At 42.2% G+C, this 13949-nt stretch overlaps 1 protein-coding gene across 1 annotated transcript in view; it reads right to left on the bottom strand.

Moving 5' to 3' along the window:
• LOC139755173 (solute carrier family 12 member 9) overlaps positions 1-9534 on the bottom strand; it is a 290342-nt gene extending 280808 nt beyond the window's left edge. The window contains exon 1 of the mRNA XM_071673343.1: positions 9203-9534. Coding sequence (XP_071529444.1) covers positions 9203-9292 — 90 coding nt within the window. The 5' untranslated portion in view covers positions 9293-9534. The remainder of the gene's footprint in view (positions 1-9202) is intronic.
• Positions 9535-13949: the final 4415 nt, after the last annotated feature.

Raw genomic sequence — 13949 nt, 5'->3', positions numbered from 1 at the left:
ATATATATTCATATGTACATTTATTCATTTTGCTTTGTCGCTGTCTCCAGCGTTTGCAAGGTAGCGCAAGGAAACAGACGAAAGAAATAGCCCAACCCACCCCCATACACATGTATATACATACACGTTACTCACACAAATGTACATACCCATACATCTCAATGTACACATATATATACACACACAGACACATACATATATACATATGCACACAATTCACAGTCTGCCTTTATTCATTCCCATCGCCACCTCGCCACACATGAAATAACATCCCCCTACCCCCTGAAGGTTGCGAGGTAGCACTAGAAAAAGACAACAAAGGCCCCATTCGTTCACACTCAGTCTCTAGCTGTCATGTAATAATGCCCAAAACCACAGTTCCCTTTCCACATCCAGGCCCCACAGAACTTTCCATGGTTTACCCCAGACGCCTCACATGCCCTGATTCAATCCACTGACAGCACGTCAACCCCGGTATACCACATCGCTCCAATTCACTCTATTCCTTGCCCTCCTTTCACCCTCCTGCATGTTCAGGCCCCGATCACACAAAATCTTTTTCACTCCATCTTTCCACCTCCAATTTGGTCTCCCTCTTCTCCTTGTTCCCTCCACCTCCGACACATATATCCTCTTGGTCAATCTTTCCTCACTCATCCTCTCCATGTGCCCAAACCACTTCAAAACACCCTCTTCTGCTCTCTCAACCACGCTCTTTTTATTTCCACACATCTCTCTTACCCTTACGTTACTTACTCGATCAAACCACCTCACACCACACATTGTCCTCAAACATCTCATTTCCAGCACATCCATCCTCCTGCGCACATCTCTATCCATAGCCCACGCCTCGCAACCATACGACATTGTTGGAACCACTATTCCTTCAAACATACCCATTTTTGCTTTCCGAGATAATGTTCTCGACTTCCACACATTCTTCAAGGCCCCCAGGATTTTCGCCCCCTCCCCCACCCTATGATCCACTTCCGCTTCCATGGTTTCATCCGCTGCCAGATCCACTCCCAGATATCTAAAACACTTCACTTCCTCCAGTTTTTCTCCATTCAAACTCACCTCCCAATTGACTTGACCCTCAACCCTACTGTACCTAATAACCTTGCTCTTATTCACATTTACTCTTAACTTTCTTCTTCTACACACTTTTCCAAACTCAGTCACCAGCTTCTGCAGTTTCTCACATGAATCAGCCACCAGCGCTGTATCATCAGCGAACAACAACTGACTCACTTCCCAAGCTCTCTCATCCCCAACAGACTTCATACTTGCCCCTCTTTCCAAAACTCTTGCATTCACCTCCCTAACAACCCCATCCATAAACAAATTAAACAACCATGGAGACATCACACACCCCTGCCGCAAACCTACATTCACTGAGAACCAATCACTTTCCTCTCTTCCTACACGTACACATGCCTTACATCCTCGATAAAAACTTTTCACTGCTTCTAACAACTTGCCTCCCACACCATATATTCTTAATACCTTCCACAGAGCATCTCTATCAACTCTATCATATGCCTTCTCCAGATCCATAAATGCTACATACAAATCCATTTGCTTTTCTAAGTATTTCTCACATATATTCTTCAAAGCAAACATCTGATCCACACATCCTCTACCACTTCTGAAACCACACTGCTCTTCCCCAATCTGATGCTCTGTACATGCCTTCACCCTCTCAATCAATACCCTCCCATATAATTTACCAGGAATACTCAACAAACTTATACCTCTGTAATTTGAGCACTCACTCTTATCCCCTTTGCCTTTGTACAATGGCACTATGCACGCATTCCGCCAATCCTCAGGCACCTCACCATGAGTCATACATACATTAAGTAACCTTACCAACCAGTCAACAATACAGTCACCCCCTTTTTTAATAAATTCCACTGCAATACCATCCAAACCTGCTGCCTTGCCGGCTTTCATCTTCCGCAAAGCTTTCACTACATCTTCTCTGTTTACCAAATCATTTTCCCTAACCCTCTCACTTTGCACACCACCTCGACCAAAACACCCTATATCTGCCACTCTATCATCAAACACATTCAACAAACCTTCAAATTACTCACTCCATCTCCTTCTCACATCACCACTACTTGTTATCACCTCCCCATTTGCGCCCTTCACTGAAGTTCCCATTTGCTCCCTTGTCTTACGCACTTTATATATATATATATATATATATATATATATATATATATATATATATATATATATATATATATATATATATATTTTTTGCTTTGTCGCTGTCTCCCGCGTTTGCGAGGTAGCGCAAGGAAACAGACGAAAGAAATGGCCCAACCCACCCCCATACACATGCCTTGATTCAATCCACTGACAGCACCTCAACCCCGGTATACCACATCGCTCCAATTCACTCTATTCTTTGCCCTCCTTTCACCCTCCTGCATGTTCAGGCCCCGATACACAAAATCTTTTTCACTCCATCTTTCCACCTCCAATTTGGTCTCCCTCTTCTCCTCGTTCCCTCCACCTCCGACACATATATCCTCTTGGACAACCTTTCCTCACTCATTCTCTCCATGTGACCAAACCATTTCAAAACACCCTCTTCTGCTCTCTCAACCACGCTCTTTTTATTTCCACACATCTCTCTTACCCTTACGTTACTTACTCGATCAAACCACCTCACACCACACATTGTCCTCAAACATCTCATTTCCAGCACATCCATCCTCCTGCGCACAACTCAATCCATAGTCCACGCCTCGCAACCATACAACATTGTTGGAACCACTATTCCTTCAAACATACCCATTTTTGCTTTCCGAGATAATGTTCTCGACTTCCACACATTCTTCAAGGCTCCCAGAATTTTCCCCCCCTCCCCCACCCTATGATCCACTTCCGCTTCCATGGTTCCATCCGCTGCCAGATCCACTCCCAGATATCTAAAACACTTCACTTCCTCCAGTTTTTCTCCATTCAAACTCACCTCCCAATTGAATTGACCCTCAACCCTACTGTACCTAATAACCTTGCTCTTATTCACATTTACTCTTAACTTTCTTCTTTCACACACTTTACCAAACTCAGTCACCAGCTTCTGCAGTTTCTCACATGAATCAGCCACCAGCTCTGTATCATCAGCAAACAACAACTGACTCACTTCCCAAGCTCTCTCATCCCCAACAGACTTCATACTTGCCCCTCTTTCCAAAACTCTTGCATTCACCTCCCTAACAACCCCATCCATAAACAAATTAAACAACCATGGAGACATCACACACCCCTGCCGCAAACCTACATTCACTGAGAACCAATCACTTTCCTCTCTTCCTACACGTACACATGCCTTACATCCTCGATAAAAACTTTTCACTGCTTCTAACAACTTGCCTCCCACACCATATATTCTTAATACCTTCCACAGAGCATCTCTATCAACTCTATCATATGCCTTCTCCAGATCCATAAATGCTACATACAAATCCATTTGCTTTTCTAAGTATTTCTCACATACATTCTTCAAAGCAAACACCTGATCCACACATCCTCTACCACTTCTGAAACCACACTGCTCTTCCCCAATCTGATGCTCTGTACATGCCTTCACCCTCTCAATCAATACCCTCCCATATAATTTGCCAGGAATACTCAACAAACTTATACCTCTGTAATTTGAGCACTCACTCTTATCCCCTTTGCCTTTGTACAATGGCACTATGCACGCATTCCGCCAATCCTCAGGCACCTCACCATGAGTCATACATACATTAAATAACCTTACCAACCAGTCAACAATACAGTCATCCCCTTTTTTAATAAATTCCACTGCAATACCATCCAAACCTGCTGCCTTGCCGGCTTTCATCTTCCGCAAAGCTTTTACTACCTCTTCTCTGTTTACCAACTCATTTTCCCTAAGCCTCGCACTTTGCACACCACCTCGACCAAAACACCCTATATCTGCCACTCTATCATCAAACACATTCAACAAACCTTCAAAATACTCACTCCATCTCCTTCTCACATCACCACTACTTGTTATCACCTCCCCATTTGCGCCCTTCACTGAAGTTCCCATTTGCTCCCTTGTCTTACGCACTTTATTTACCTCCTTCCAGAACATCTTTTTATTCTCCCTAAAATTTAATGATACTCTCTCACCCCAACTCTCATTTGCCCTTTTTTTCACCTCTTGCACCTTTCTCTTGACCTCCTGTCTCTTTCTTTTATACGTCTCCCACTCAATTTCATTTTTTCCCTGCAAAAATCGTCCAAATGCCTCTCTCTTCTTTTTTTTTTTTTTTTTTTGCTTTGTCGCTGTCTCCCGCGTTTGCGAGGTAGCGCAAGGAAACAGACGAAAGAAATGGCCCAACCCACCCCCATACACATGTATATACATACGTCCACACACGCAAATATACATACCTACACAGCTTTCCATGGTTTACCCCAGACGCTTCACATGCCTTGATTCAATCCACTGACAGCACGTCAACCTGGTATACCACATCTCTCCAATTCACTCTATTCCTTGCCCTCCTTTCACCCTCCTGCATGTCCAGGCCCCGATCACACAAAATCTTTTTCACTCCATCTTTCCACCTCCAATTTGGTCTCCCTCTTCTCCTCGTTCCCTCCACCTCCGACACATATATCCTCTTGGTCAATCTTTCCTCACTCATTCTCTCCATGTGCCCAAACCATTTCAAAACACCCTCTTCTGCTCTCTCAACCACGCTCTTTTTATTTCTACACATCTCTCTTAAACTTACGTTACTTACTCGATCAAACCACCTCACACCACACATTGTCCTCAAACATCTCATTTCCAGCACATCCATCCTCCTGCGCACAACTCTATCCATAGCCCACGCCTCGCAACCATACAACATTGTTGGAACCACTATTCCTTCAAACATACCCATTTTTGCTTTCCGAGATAATGTTCTCGACTTCCACACATTCTTCAAGGCTCCCAGAATTTTCGCCCCCTCCCCCACCCTATGATCCACTTCCGCTTCCATGGTTCCATCCGCTGCCAGATCCACTCCCAGATATCTAAAACACTTCACTTCCTCCAGTTTTTCTCCATTCAAACTCACCTCCCAATTGACTTGACCCTCAACCCTACTGTACCTAATAACCTTGCTCTTATTCACATTTACTCTTAACTTTCTTCTTTCACAAACTTTACCAAACTCTTTTATACATCTCCCACTCAATTGCATTTTTTCCCTGCAAAAATCGTCCAAATGCCTCTCTCTTCTCTTTCACTAATAATCTTACTTCTTCATCCCACCACTCACTACCTTTTCTAATCAACCCACCTCCCTCTCTTCTCATGCCACAAGCATCTTTTGCACAATCCATGACTGATTCCCTAGATACATCCCATTCCTCCCCCACTCCCCTTACTTCCATTGTTCTCACCTTTTTCCATTCTGTACTCAGTCTCTCCTGGTACTTCCTCACACAAGTCTCCTTCCCAAGCTCACTTACTCTCACCACCCTCTTCACCCCAACATTCACTCTTCTTTTCTGAAAACCCACACAAATCTTCACCTTAGCCTCCACAAGATAATGATCAGACATTCCTCCAGTTGCACCTCTCAGCACATTAACATCCAAAAGTCTCTCTATCGCGCCTGTCAATTAACACATAATCCAATAACGCTCTCTGGCCATCTCTCCTACTTACATACGTATAGTTATGCATATCTCGCTTTTTAAACCAGGTATTCCCAATCACCAGTCCTTTTTCAGCACATAAATCTACAAGCTCTTCACCATTTCCATTTACAACACTGAACACCCCATGTATACCAATTATTCCCTCAACTGCCACATTACTCACCTTTGCATTCAAATCACCCATCACTATAACCCGGTCTCGTGCATCAAAACCACTAACACACTCATTCAGCTGCTCCCAAAACACTTGCCTCTCATGATCTTTCTTCTCATGCCCAGGTGCATATGCACCAATAATCACCCATCTCTCTCCATCAACTTTCAGTTTTACCCACATTAATCGAGAATTTTCTTTCTTACATTCTATCACATACTCCCATAACTCCTGTTTCAGGAGTACTGCTACTCCTTCCCTTGCTCTTGTCCTCTCACTAACCCTTTACTCCCAAGACATTCCCAAACCACTCTTCCCTTTACCCTTGAGCTTCATTTCACTCAGAGCCAAAACATCCAGGTTTCTTTCCTCAAACATACTACCTATCTCTCCTTTTTTCACATCTTGGTTACATCCACACACATTTAGACACCCCAGTCTGAGCCTTCGAGGAGGATGAGCACTCCCCGCGTGACTCCCTCTTCTGTTTCCCATTTTAGAAAGTTAAAAAAAATACAAGGAGGGGAGAATTTCTGGCCCCCCGCTCCCGGGACAAGTTAATTGGGAGGTAAGTTTGAATGGAGGAAAACTGGAGGAAGTGAAATGGTTTAGATATCTGGGAGTGAACTTATCAGTGAATGGAACCATGGGAATGGAATTGAGTCATTGGATGGGGGAGGGAGTGATGGTTCTGGGAGCGTTGAAGAACATGTGGAAGGTCAGAACGTTATCTCGGAGAGCAAAAATGGGTATGTTTGAAAGAACAGTGGTTCCAACAATGTTATATAGTTATGAGGCATGGGCTATAGATAGGGTTGTGTGGAGGAAGGGTGGAGGCTTTGGAAATGAAATGTTTAAGAACAATATGTGATGTGAGGTGGCTTGATCGAGTAAGTAATGAAAGAGTAAGGGAGATGTGTGGTAATAATAACAGTGTGGTTGAGAGAGTAGAAGAGGGTGTGTTGAAATGGTTTGGAGACATGGAGAGAATGAGTGAGAAAAGATTGACAAAGAGGATATATGTGTCAGAGGTGGAGGGAAGAAGTGGGAGACCAAACTGGAGGTGGAAAGATGGAGTGAAAAAGATTTTGAGCTATCGGGACCTGAATATACAGGAGGGTGAAAGGCATGCAAGGAATAGAGTGAACTAGAACAATGTGGCATACCAGGTTCAACATGCAGTCAATTGATTGAACCAGGGCATGAGAAGCATCTGGGGTAAACCATGGAAAGGTCTGTGGGATTGGATGTGGAAAGGGAGCTGTGGTTTCGTTGCATTACACATGACAGCTAGAGACTGAGTGTCAACGAATGTAGTCTTTTTTGTCTGTTCCTAGTGCTGCCTCACTGAAGGGAGGGATGCTATTTCATTTGTGAAGGGGTGGCGACGGTAAACAGATGAAAGCAGTAAGTATGGATATGCACATTTGTATATATGTATATGTCTGTGTATGTATATGCTGAAATGTATATGTATGAATATGTGCATGTGTGGGCGTTTATGTACATGCATGTGTATATGGGTGGGTTGGACCATGCCTCGCCTGTTTCCTTGCACTACCATGCTAACATGGAGAGAATACTAATGGAGCATTTGTCCAGCAAATCAGTATGAACTTCTTTTTCCCAAATCACACCTAATTATGCAGCAACTTTGACAAGGGTATGTTTCCTGATGTAACTGTTAAATGAGTAGAATTTGCAGTGCTTGCCTCCATGAAACAATGTGGGCTAGGATTTGTTCAGTTGCAAAGTGGGATACTAATCAATGCGAGTTGAACTCTGAAAAGCTTGGTGGTCGTGGAATTATTGATGAAGCTAATGAAAGTTAAGTATGAGTAAGAAAATGCAATATGGGCCATGCGAATGAAGGGCATTAATATTCACAGAAATGAGAGCGAGAGTAAGAAATTCTCTTTGGTTCCTGTTCCTCACAGAACTGAAACAACACTCGCAGCAGAGTAACAGTGGACCTGTCCAGGAAAATAATCATTCCAGACCATTGGGACTTTTATAATAAGCTTAAGTATCTTATGAACAAGAGACTATGAATCCAGGAAGCAGGGCTAGTACAGCGAATTTCAAACACTTATGCAGGGGAAGCTAAGGCACAAGTTCCAAAACACATCAGAAAAACTTCACACTTCAAAAGTCATCTGGAATCAAATAAGAAATTTTACAATCCTTCCACAAACTCCCTCCATCCATGTTAATAAGGTAAATGGCATTTTCATGATTCTGTTTTTCTACAGGAGGTCCAGATGGCAGAACCCCTGAGGTGGAGTATGGTAAGGTAGAATAGGTTGGAAGGCAGATCCCCAGAGTTAAGGGCTAGTGGGCTTCAGTCAGGGAGCCAAAGGACAGAACTCCCAGTCAAGGACTACTAAGCTCAAGTTGGGGTAACAGGGGGTTAGGCAAGGCTCCCTAGTCTGGCAGTTTTCAACAAAACTTTCACACTGCTTTTAACATTTCGTCTTCCTCTGTGGATTAATTGCCTAAATCTTTTAAACAAAGGCTGCTGCAATCATTGAAAATGTTTTCTGAGATGCAAAAAAAATTTCAATTTTAACATGAAAATGACAAATATCTGGGTGAATATTATGATCCATCCATTAACATGTCAGAATACAATACTGTAAGAAGCTCAATAATTGTAAAAATTTCTTTCCCAAAGCTAGTGAATACCTGGTGAAGTCTTTGGGGTCTTCACCCCAATAGCCCAGGCTGAACCCAGGCTCTCCGAAGCAGCAGCCTGCAGGCCCATTGAACCCCCACAACCTGGCTAGTCTGGTACACTTTTTATGTGCATGTGTAATGCACCCTTAAATTCTCTAAAGTGTATTCAGTGCTGTTTCTGATTATAGTACGCAAGGTGTTAATAACCCACAAATAAAGTGGCACAAAATATGAAAAAAAAATCATCTGGTCTTTGAGGCTTTTCCCCACTCTGTACAAGATTGAAGAAAGGAAAAAGGGACAGGGAGTGGTTATTGGATGTAGCAGTTCTTCTCTCCTCACAGATTCCTCATTCTTAGTAGGTAACAAATCAATTGCCCTGAGAAAATTAAAAATCAATTAATGAGGTGACGCAGAAAAATTACCAAATTTATCTTGAATAACAAATGCCAGTCTTTTAAACACATATTTACCTAAAATTCTGGGGTTTTACTCTGCAAAATATAAAATTTGAATGGGATAAGCATGTACACTTGATATAACTACATAAATTTTCTAGTTCTTAGCACAGCATATAGTAGTATACTATCTACATTCCAACATAGCACAATAACATCTGTATTAAGCTACCAGTAACGCGATATATAGAGCATGAAGTTTGAGGCTATAGTGACTCACCTTTTTACTCACGCCTACCGCTGCCTCAGCGTCTCCACCACCTCCAAATTCAGCATTGGTACTGTTAATAGACACCTCCCTATTGGTCATCCTGGTGGCGCCCTTTAGCTTCACAAAGAGCGGAGAGAGGGTGACACAGAGAACATAGGGCGGTACAGGGAATGAGCCACTTCTACACACCTCCACAACACAACTGATGACATCACTGCGCACAGCTGGCTACACAGTTACCAACGCCCCCATAACATCATCTGAACCTTTGGTGATAGAGTCAAGACTCAATCGAAAAGGAACATTCTTAAATGAAAAACATATCGTATATAAATTTTCTTTTATATGTATTTGCTAGTTTTCTGGTAAACTAAATATGCTTCTTTATCTACTGCTATTTTACTGTGAGTGAAAAGGAAGCAAATGTGGTAGCAATCTGGCAGTCTGCTCCACGCTATTACAGGTAAGATATTTCTATGTTTTATGTAATTTTTCATAATGTGATATATTAGTCCGTTTGCATTTCAAAGTGTGATTGATGGCTAAAATGAAATAATCATCGATATAGTTTGAAAGGAAAGATGATAAACTATTGCCAAACTTTAGCCTGGATATATTGAGGATTACAGATATGTGTATCCATTCATGTAATCATATGTTAAGAGTCATACTTATAATACGGTTTGACGTTTGTGGTACGTTCACAGGATGGGCATTATTATCAGCACATGATAACACGTAACTACACCAAACATCTCTCTGATTCAGATTAGCCGTTCAACCAAGTACAATTGAACATTATAACTTTCTTGATCTTGTCACGAGAATAGGGTTTGCTGAATATAATGCACTAGAAATACACTGGACAATTTTTCGAATATATTTATCCATTCAGTGAAGGGCGCAAATGGGGAGGTGATAACAACTAGTGGTGATGTGAGGAGATGGAGTGAGTATTTTGAAGGTTTGTTGAATGTGTTTGATGATAGAGTGGCAGATATAGGGTGTTTTGGTCGAGGTGGTGTGCAAAGTGAGAGGGTTAGGGAAAATGATTTGGTAAACAGAGAAGAGGTAGTAAAAGTTTTGCGGAAGATGAAAGCCGGCAAGGCAGCAGGTTTGGATGGTATTGCAGTGGAATTTATTAAAAAAAGGGGATGACTGTATTGTTGACTGGTTGGTAAGGTTATTTAATGTATGTATGACTCATGGTGAGGTGCCTGAGGATTGGCGGAATGCGTGCATAGTGCCATTGTACAAAGGCAAAGGGGATAAGAGTGAGTGCTCAAATTACAGAGGTATAAGTTTGTTGAGTATTCCTGGTAAATTATATGGGAGGGTATTGATTGAGAGGGTGAAGGCATGTCCAGAGCATCAGATTGGGGAAGAGCAGTGTGGTTTCAGAAGTGGTAGAGGATGTGTGGATCAGGTGTTTGCTTTGAAGAATGTATGTGAGAAATACTTAGAAAAGGAAATGGATTTGTATGTAGCATTTATGGATCTGGAGAAGGCATATGATAGAGTTGATAGAGATGCTCTGTGGAAGGTATTAAGAATATATGGTGTGGGAGGCAAGTTGTTAGAAGCAGTGAAAAGTTTTTATCGAGGATGTAAGGCATGTGTACGTGTAGGAAGAGAGGAAAGTGATTGGTTCTCTGTGAATGTAGGTTTCCGGCAGGGGTGTGTGATGTCTCCATGGTTGTTTAATTTGTTTATGGATGGGGTTGTTAGGGAGGTGAATGCAAGAGTTTTGGAAAGAGGGGCAAGTATGAAGTCTGTTGGGGATGAGAGAGCTTGGGAAGTGAGTCAGTTGTTGTTCGCTGATGATACAGCGCTGGTGGCTGATTCATGTGAGAAACTGCAGAAGCTGGTGACTGAGTTTGGTAAGGTGTGTGAAAGAAGAAAGTTAAGAGTAAATGTGAATAAGAGCAAGGTTATTAGGTACAGTAGGGTTGAGGGTCAAGTCAATTGGGAGGTGAGTTTGAATGGAGAAAAACTGGAGGAAGTGAAGTGTTTTAGATATCTGGGAGTGGATCTGGCAGCGGATGGAACCATGGAAGCGGAAGTGGATCATAGGATGGGGGAGGGGGCGAAAATTCTGGGAGCCTTGAAGAATGTGTGGAAGTCGAGAACATTATCTCGGAAAGCAAAAATGGGTATGTTTGAAGGAATAGTGGTTCCAACAATGTTGTATGGTTGCGAGGCGTGGGCTATCGATAGAGTGGTGCGCAGGAGGATGGATGTGCTGGAAATGAGATGTTTGAGGACAATGTGTGGTGTGAGGTGGTTTGATCGAGTAAGTAACGTAAGGGTAAGAGAGATGTGTGGAAATAAAAAGAGCGTGGTTGAGAGAGCAGAAGAGGGTGTTTTGAAATGGTTTGGGCACATGGAGAGAATGAGTGAGGAAAGATTGACCAAGAGGATATATGTGTCGGAGGTGGAGGGAACGAGGAGAAGAGGGAGACCAAATTGGAGGTGGAAAGATGGAGTGAAAAAGATTTTGTGATCGGGGCCTGAACATGCAGGAGGGTGAAAGGAGGGCAAGGAATAGAGTGAATTGGAGCGATGTGGTATACCGGGGTTGTCGTGCTGTCAGTGGATTGAATCAGGGCATGTGAAGCGTCTGGGGTAAACCATGGAAAGCTGTGTAGGTATGTATATTTGCGTGTGTGGACGTATGTATATACATGTGTATGGGGGTGGGTTGGGCCATTTCTTTCGTCTGTTTCCTTGCGCTACCTCGCAAACGCGGGAGACAGCGACAAAGCAAAAAAAAAAAAAAAAATATTTATCCAATCTTTTTCTGTCTCGTTTGCTCATTATCTGATCTTTAAAGATCGGAGACTGTCAATAAAGCATCGAATTCCTTTAAAAATATAGTAAATAGGAGTCCGGAGTCTGAGTGTGCCACCTACATCGTTTTCAGTAAGCGTAACATTAATACAATGTCGGTAACAACTCAGTTACCCATAAAAGCCTTTATCATTTTTATCTTTTGTAAACGTATCCCTATGTCCACTTCCTCCGTTATTTTCACAGACTGAATATTTAAGTATTACAAATTATGTTAACCTATAGAATGGAAAGATGTTTTTCTTTGTTTCATTTCTAGCAATTAGCACAGGCCCACCGAGAGGAAGGGCACACTGGAACATAATCCAAGGGGTTCGGCCTTCTTGGTGGCCCAGAAGCGGGAAGATGAAATTTGAGAATAATGAAGTTATTAATTAAATTACTTCTGGTAGGTATGATTATTAAGTGATTTTTTTATCATGCTTTTCCTGTCACTTTTTTTTAATGGAACGCTTAGAGGAGAGAAGAGGTGGGACAGGGGAGGGGATGGTTTAAAATGAAAAGATCGTTGTGTCCAGGTGAATTGCGTTTTTTATGCTTATGGATGATTTTCTGGATGCGTGTTCTTGTGCTTATCTATATACCCCCAGCAGACTGAAGCGGGGCGTATTCATTTATGTTGCATCTTATGTTTTCTGAAGGAAATTAGTTGTTTAACATTGTTTATTGTGCACGTTGTTGGATGACACTGGAGCACGCTTCTTCCCTAAGAGCTCTGAGGGAACCAAGAGTGTTCCATATTTGTACTGTTGTCGAGATCTCTGATTTCTCTGTACTTTTTTGTGTTAGGTGATATAGCACGAGCAACGGATGCCCTTTTTAAATGACGTCCTAGCTACGTCACATTGTTCTATATCAACTGACTAATATATGTCTTTCTTGTACTCCCCTGATGATGTGATCATTACGCGAAAGTGCACTTGGGAACTCATCGGGTGTCATTTCCCTGTACTCAGTCTCTCCTGGTACTTCCTCAAACAAGTCTCCTTCCCAAGCTCACTTACTCTCACCACTCTCTTTACCCAACATTCGCTCTTCTTTTCTGAAAACCTCTACAAATCTTCACCTCCGCCTCCACAAGATAATGATCAGACATCCCTCTAGTTGCGCCTCTCAGCACATTAACATCCAAGAGTCTCTCTCGCGCACCTGTCAATTAACAAGTAATCCAATAACGCTCTCTGGCCATCTCTCCTACTTACATACGTATACTTATGTATATCTCTTTTTAAACCAGGTATTCCTAATCACCAGTCGTTTTTCAGCACAAATCTACAAGCTCTTCACCATTTCCATTTACAACACTGAACACCCCATGTACACCAATTATTCCCTCAACTGCCAAATTACTCACCTTTGCATTGAAATCACCCATCACTGTAACCCGGTCACGTACATCAAAACCACTAACACACTCACTCAGCTGCTCCCAAAACGCTTGCCTTTCATGATCTTTCTTCTCATGCCTAGGTGCATATGCACCAATAATCACCCATCTCTCTCCATCCACTTTCAGTTTTACCCATATCAATCTAGAGTTTACTTTCTTCCACTTTTTCACATACTCCCACCACTCCTGTTTCAGGAGTACAGCTACTCCTTCCCTTGCTCTTGTCCTCTCACTAACCCCTGACTTTACTCCCAAGACATTCCCAAACCACTCTTCCCCTTTACCCTTGAGCTTCGTTTCACTCACAGCCAAAACAACCAGGTTCCTTTCCTCAAACATACTACCTTTCTCTCCATATATATATATATATATATATATATATATATATATATATATATATATATATATATATATATATATATATATATATATATATATGGAATATATGGTGTGGGAGGCAAGTTGTTAGAAGCAGTGAAAAGTTTTTATCGAGGATGTAAGGCATGTGTACGTGTA

Source organism: Panulirus ornatus, chromosome 18 (genome assembly GCF_036320965.1).
Source record: "Panulirus ornatus isolate Po-2019 chromosome 18, ASM3632096v1, whole genome shotgun sequence".
Lineage (NCBI taxonomy): Eukaryota > Metazoa > Arthropoda > Malacostraca > Decapoda > Palinuridae > Panulirus > Panulirus ornatus.
This window is presented reverse-complemented; position numbering and strand designations above follow the sequence as displayed.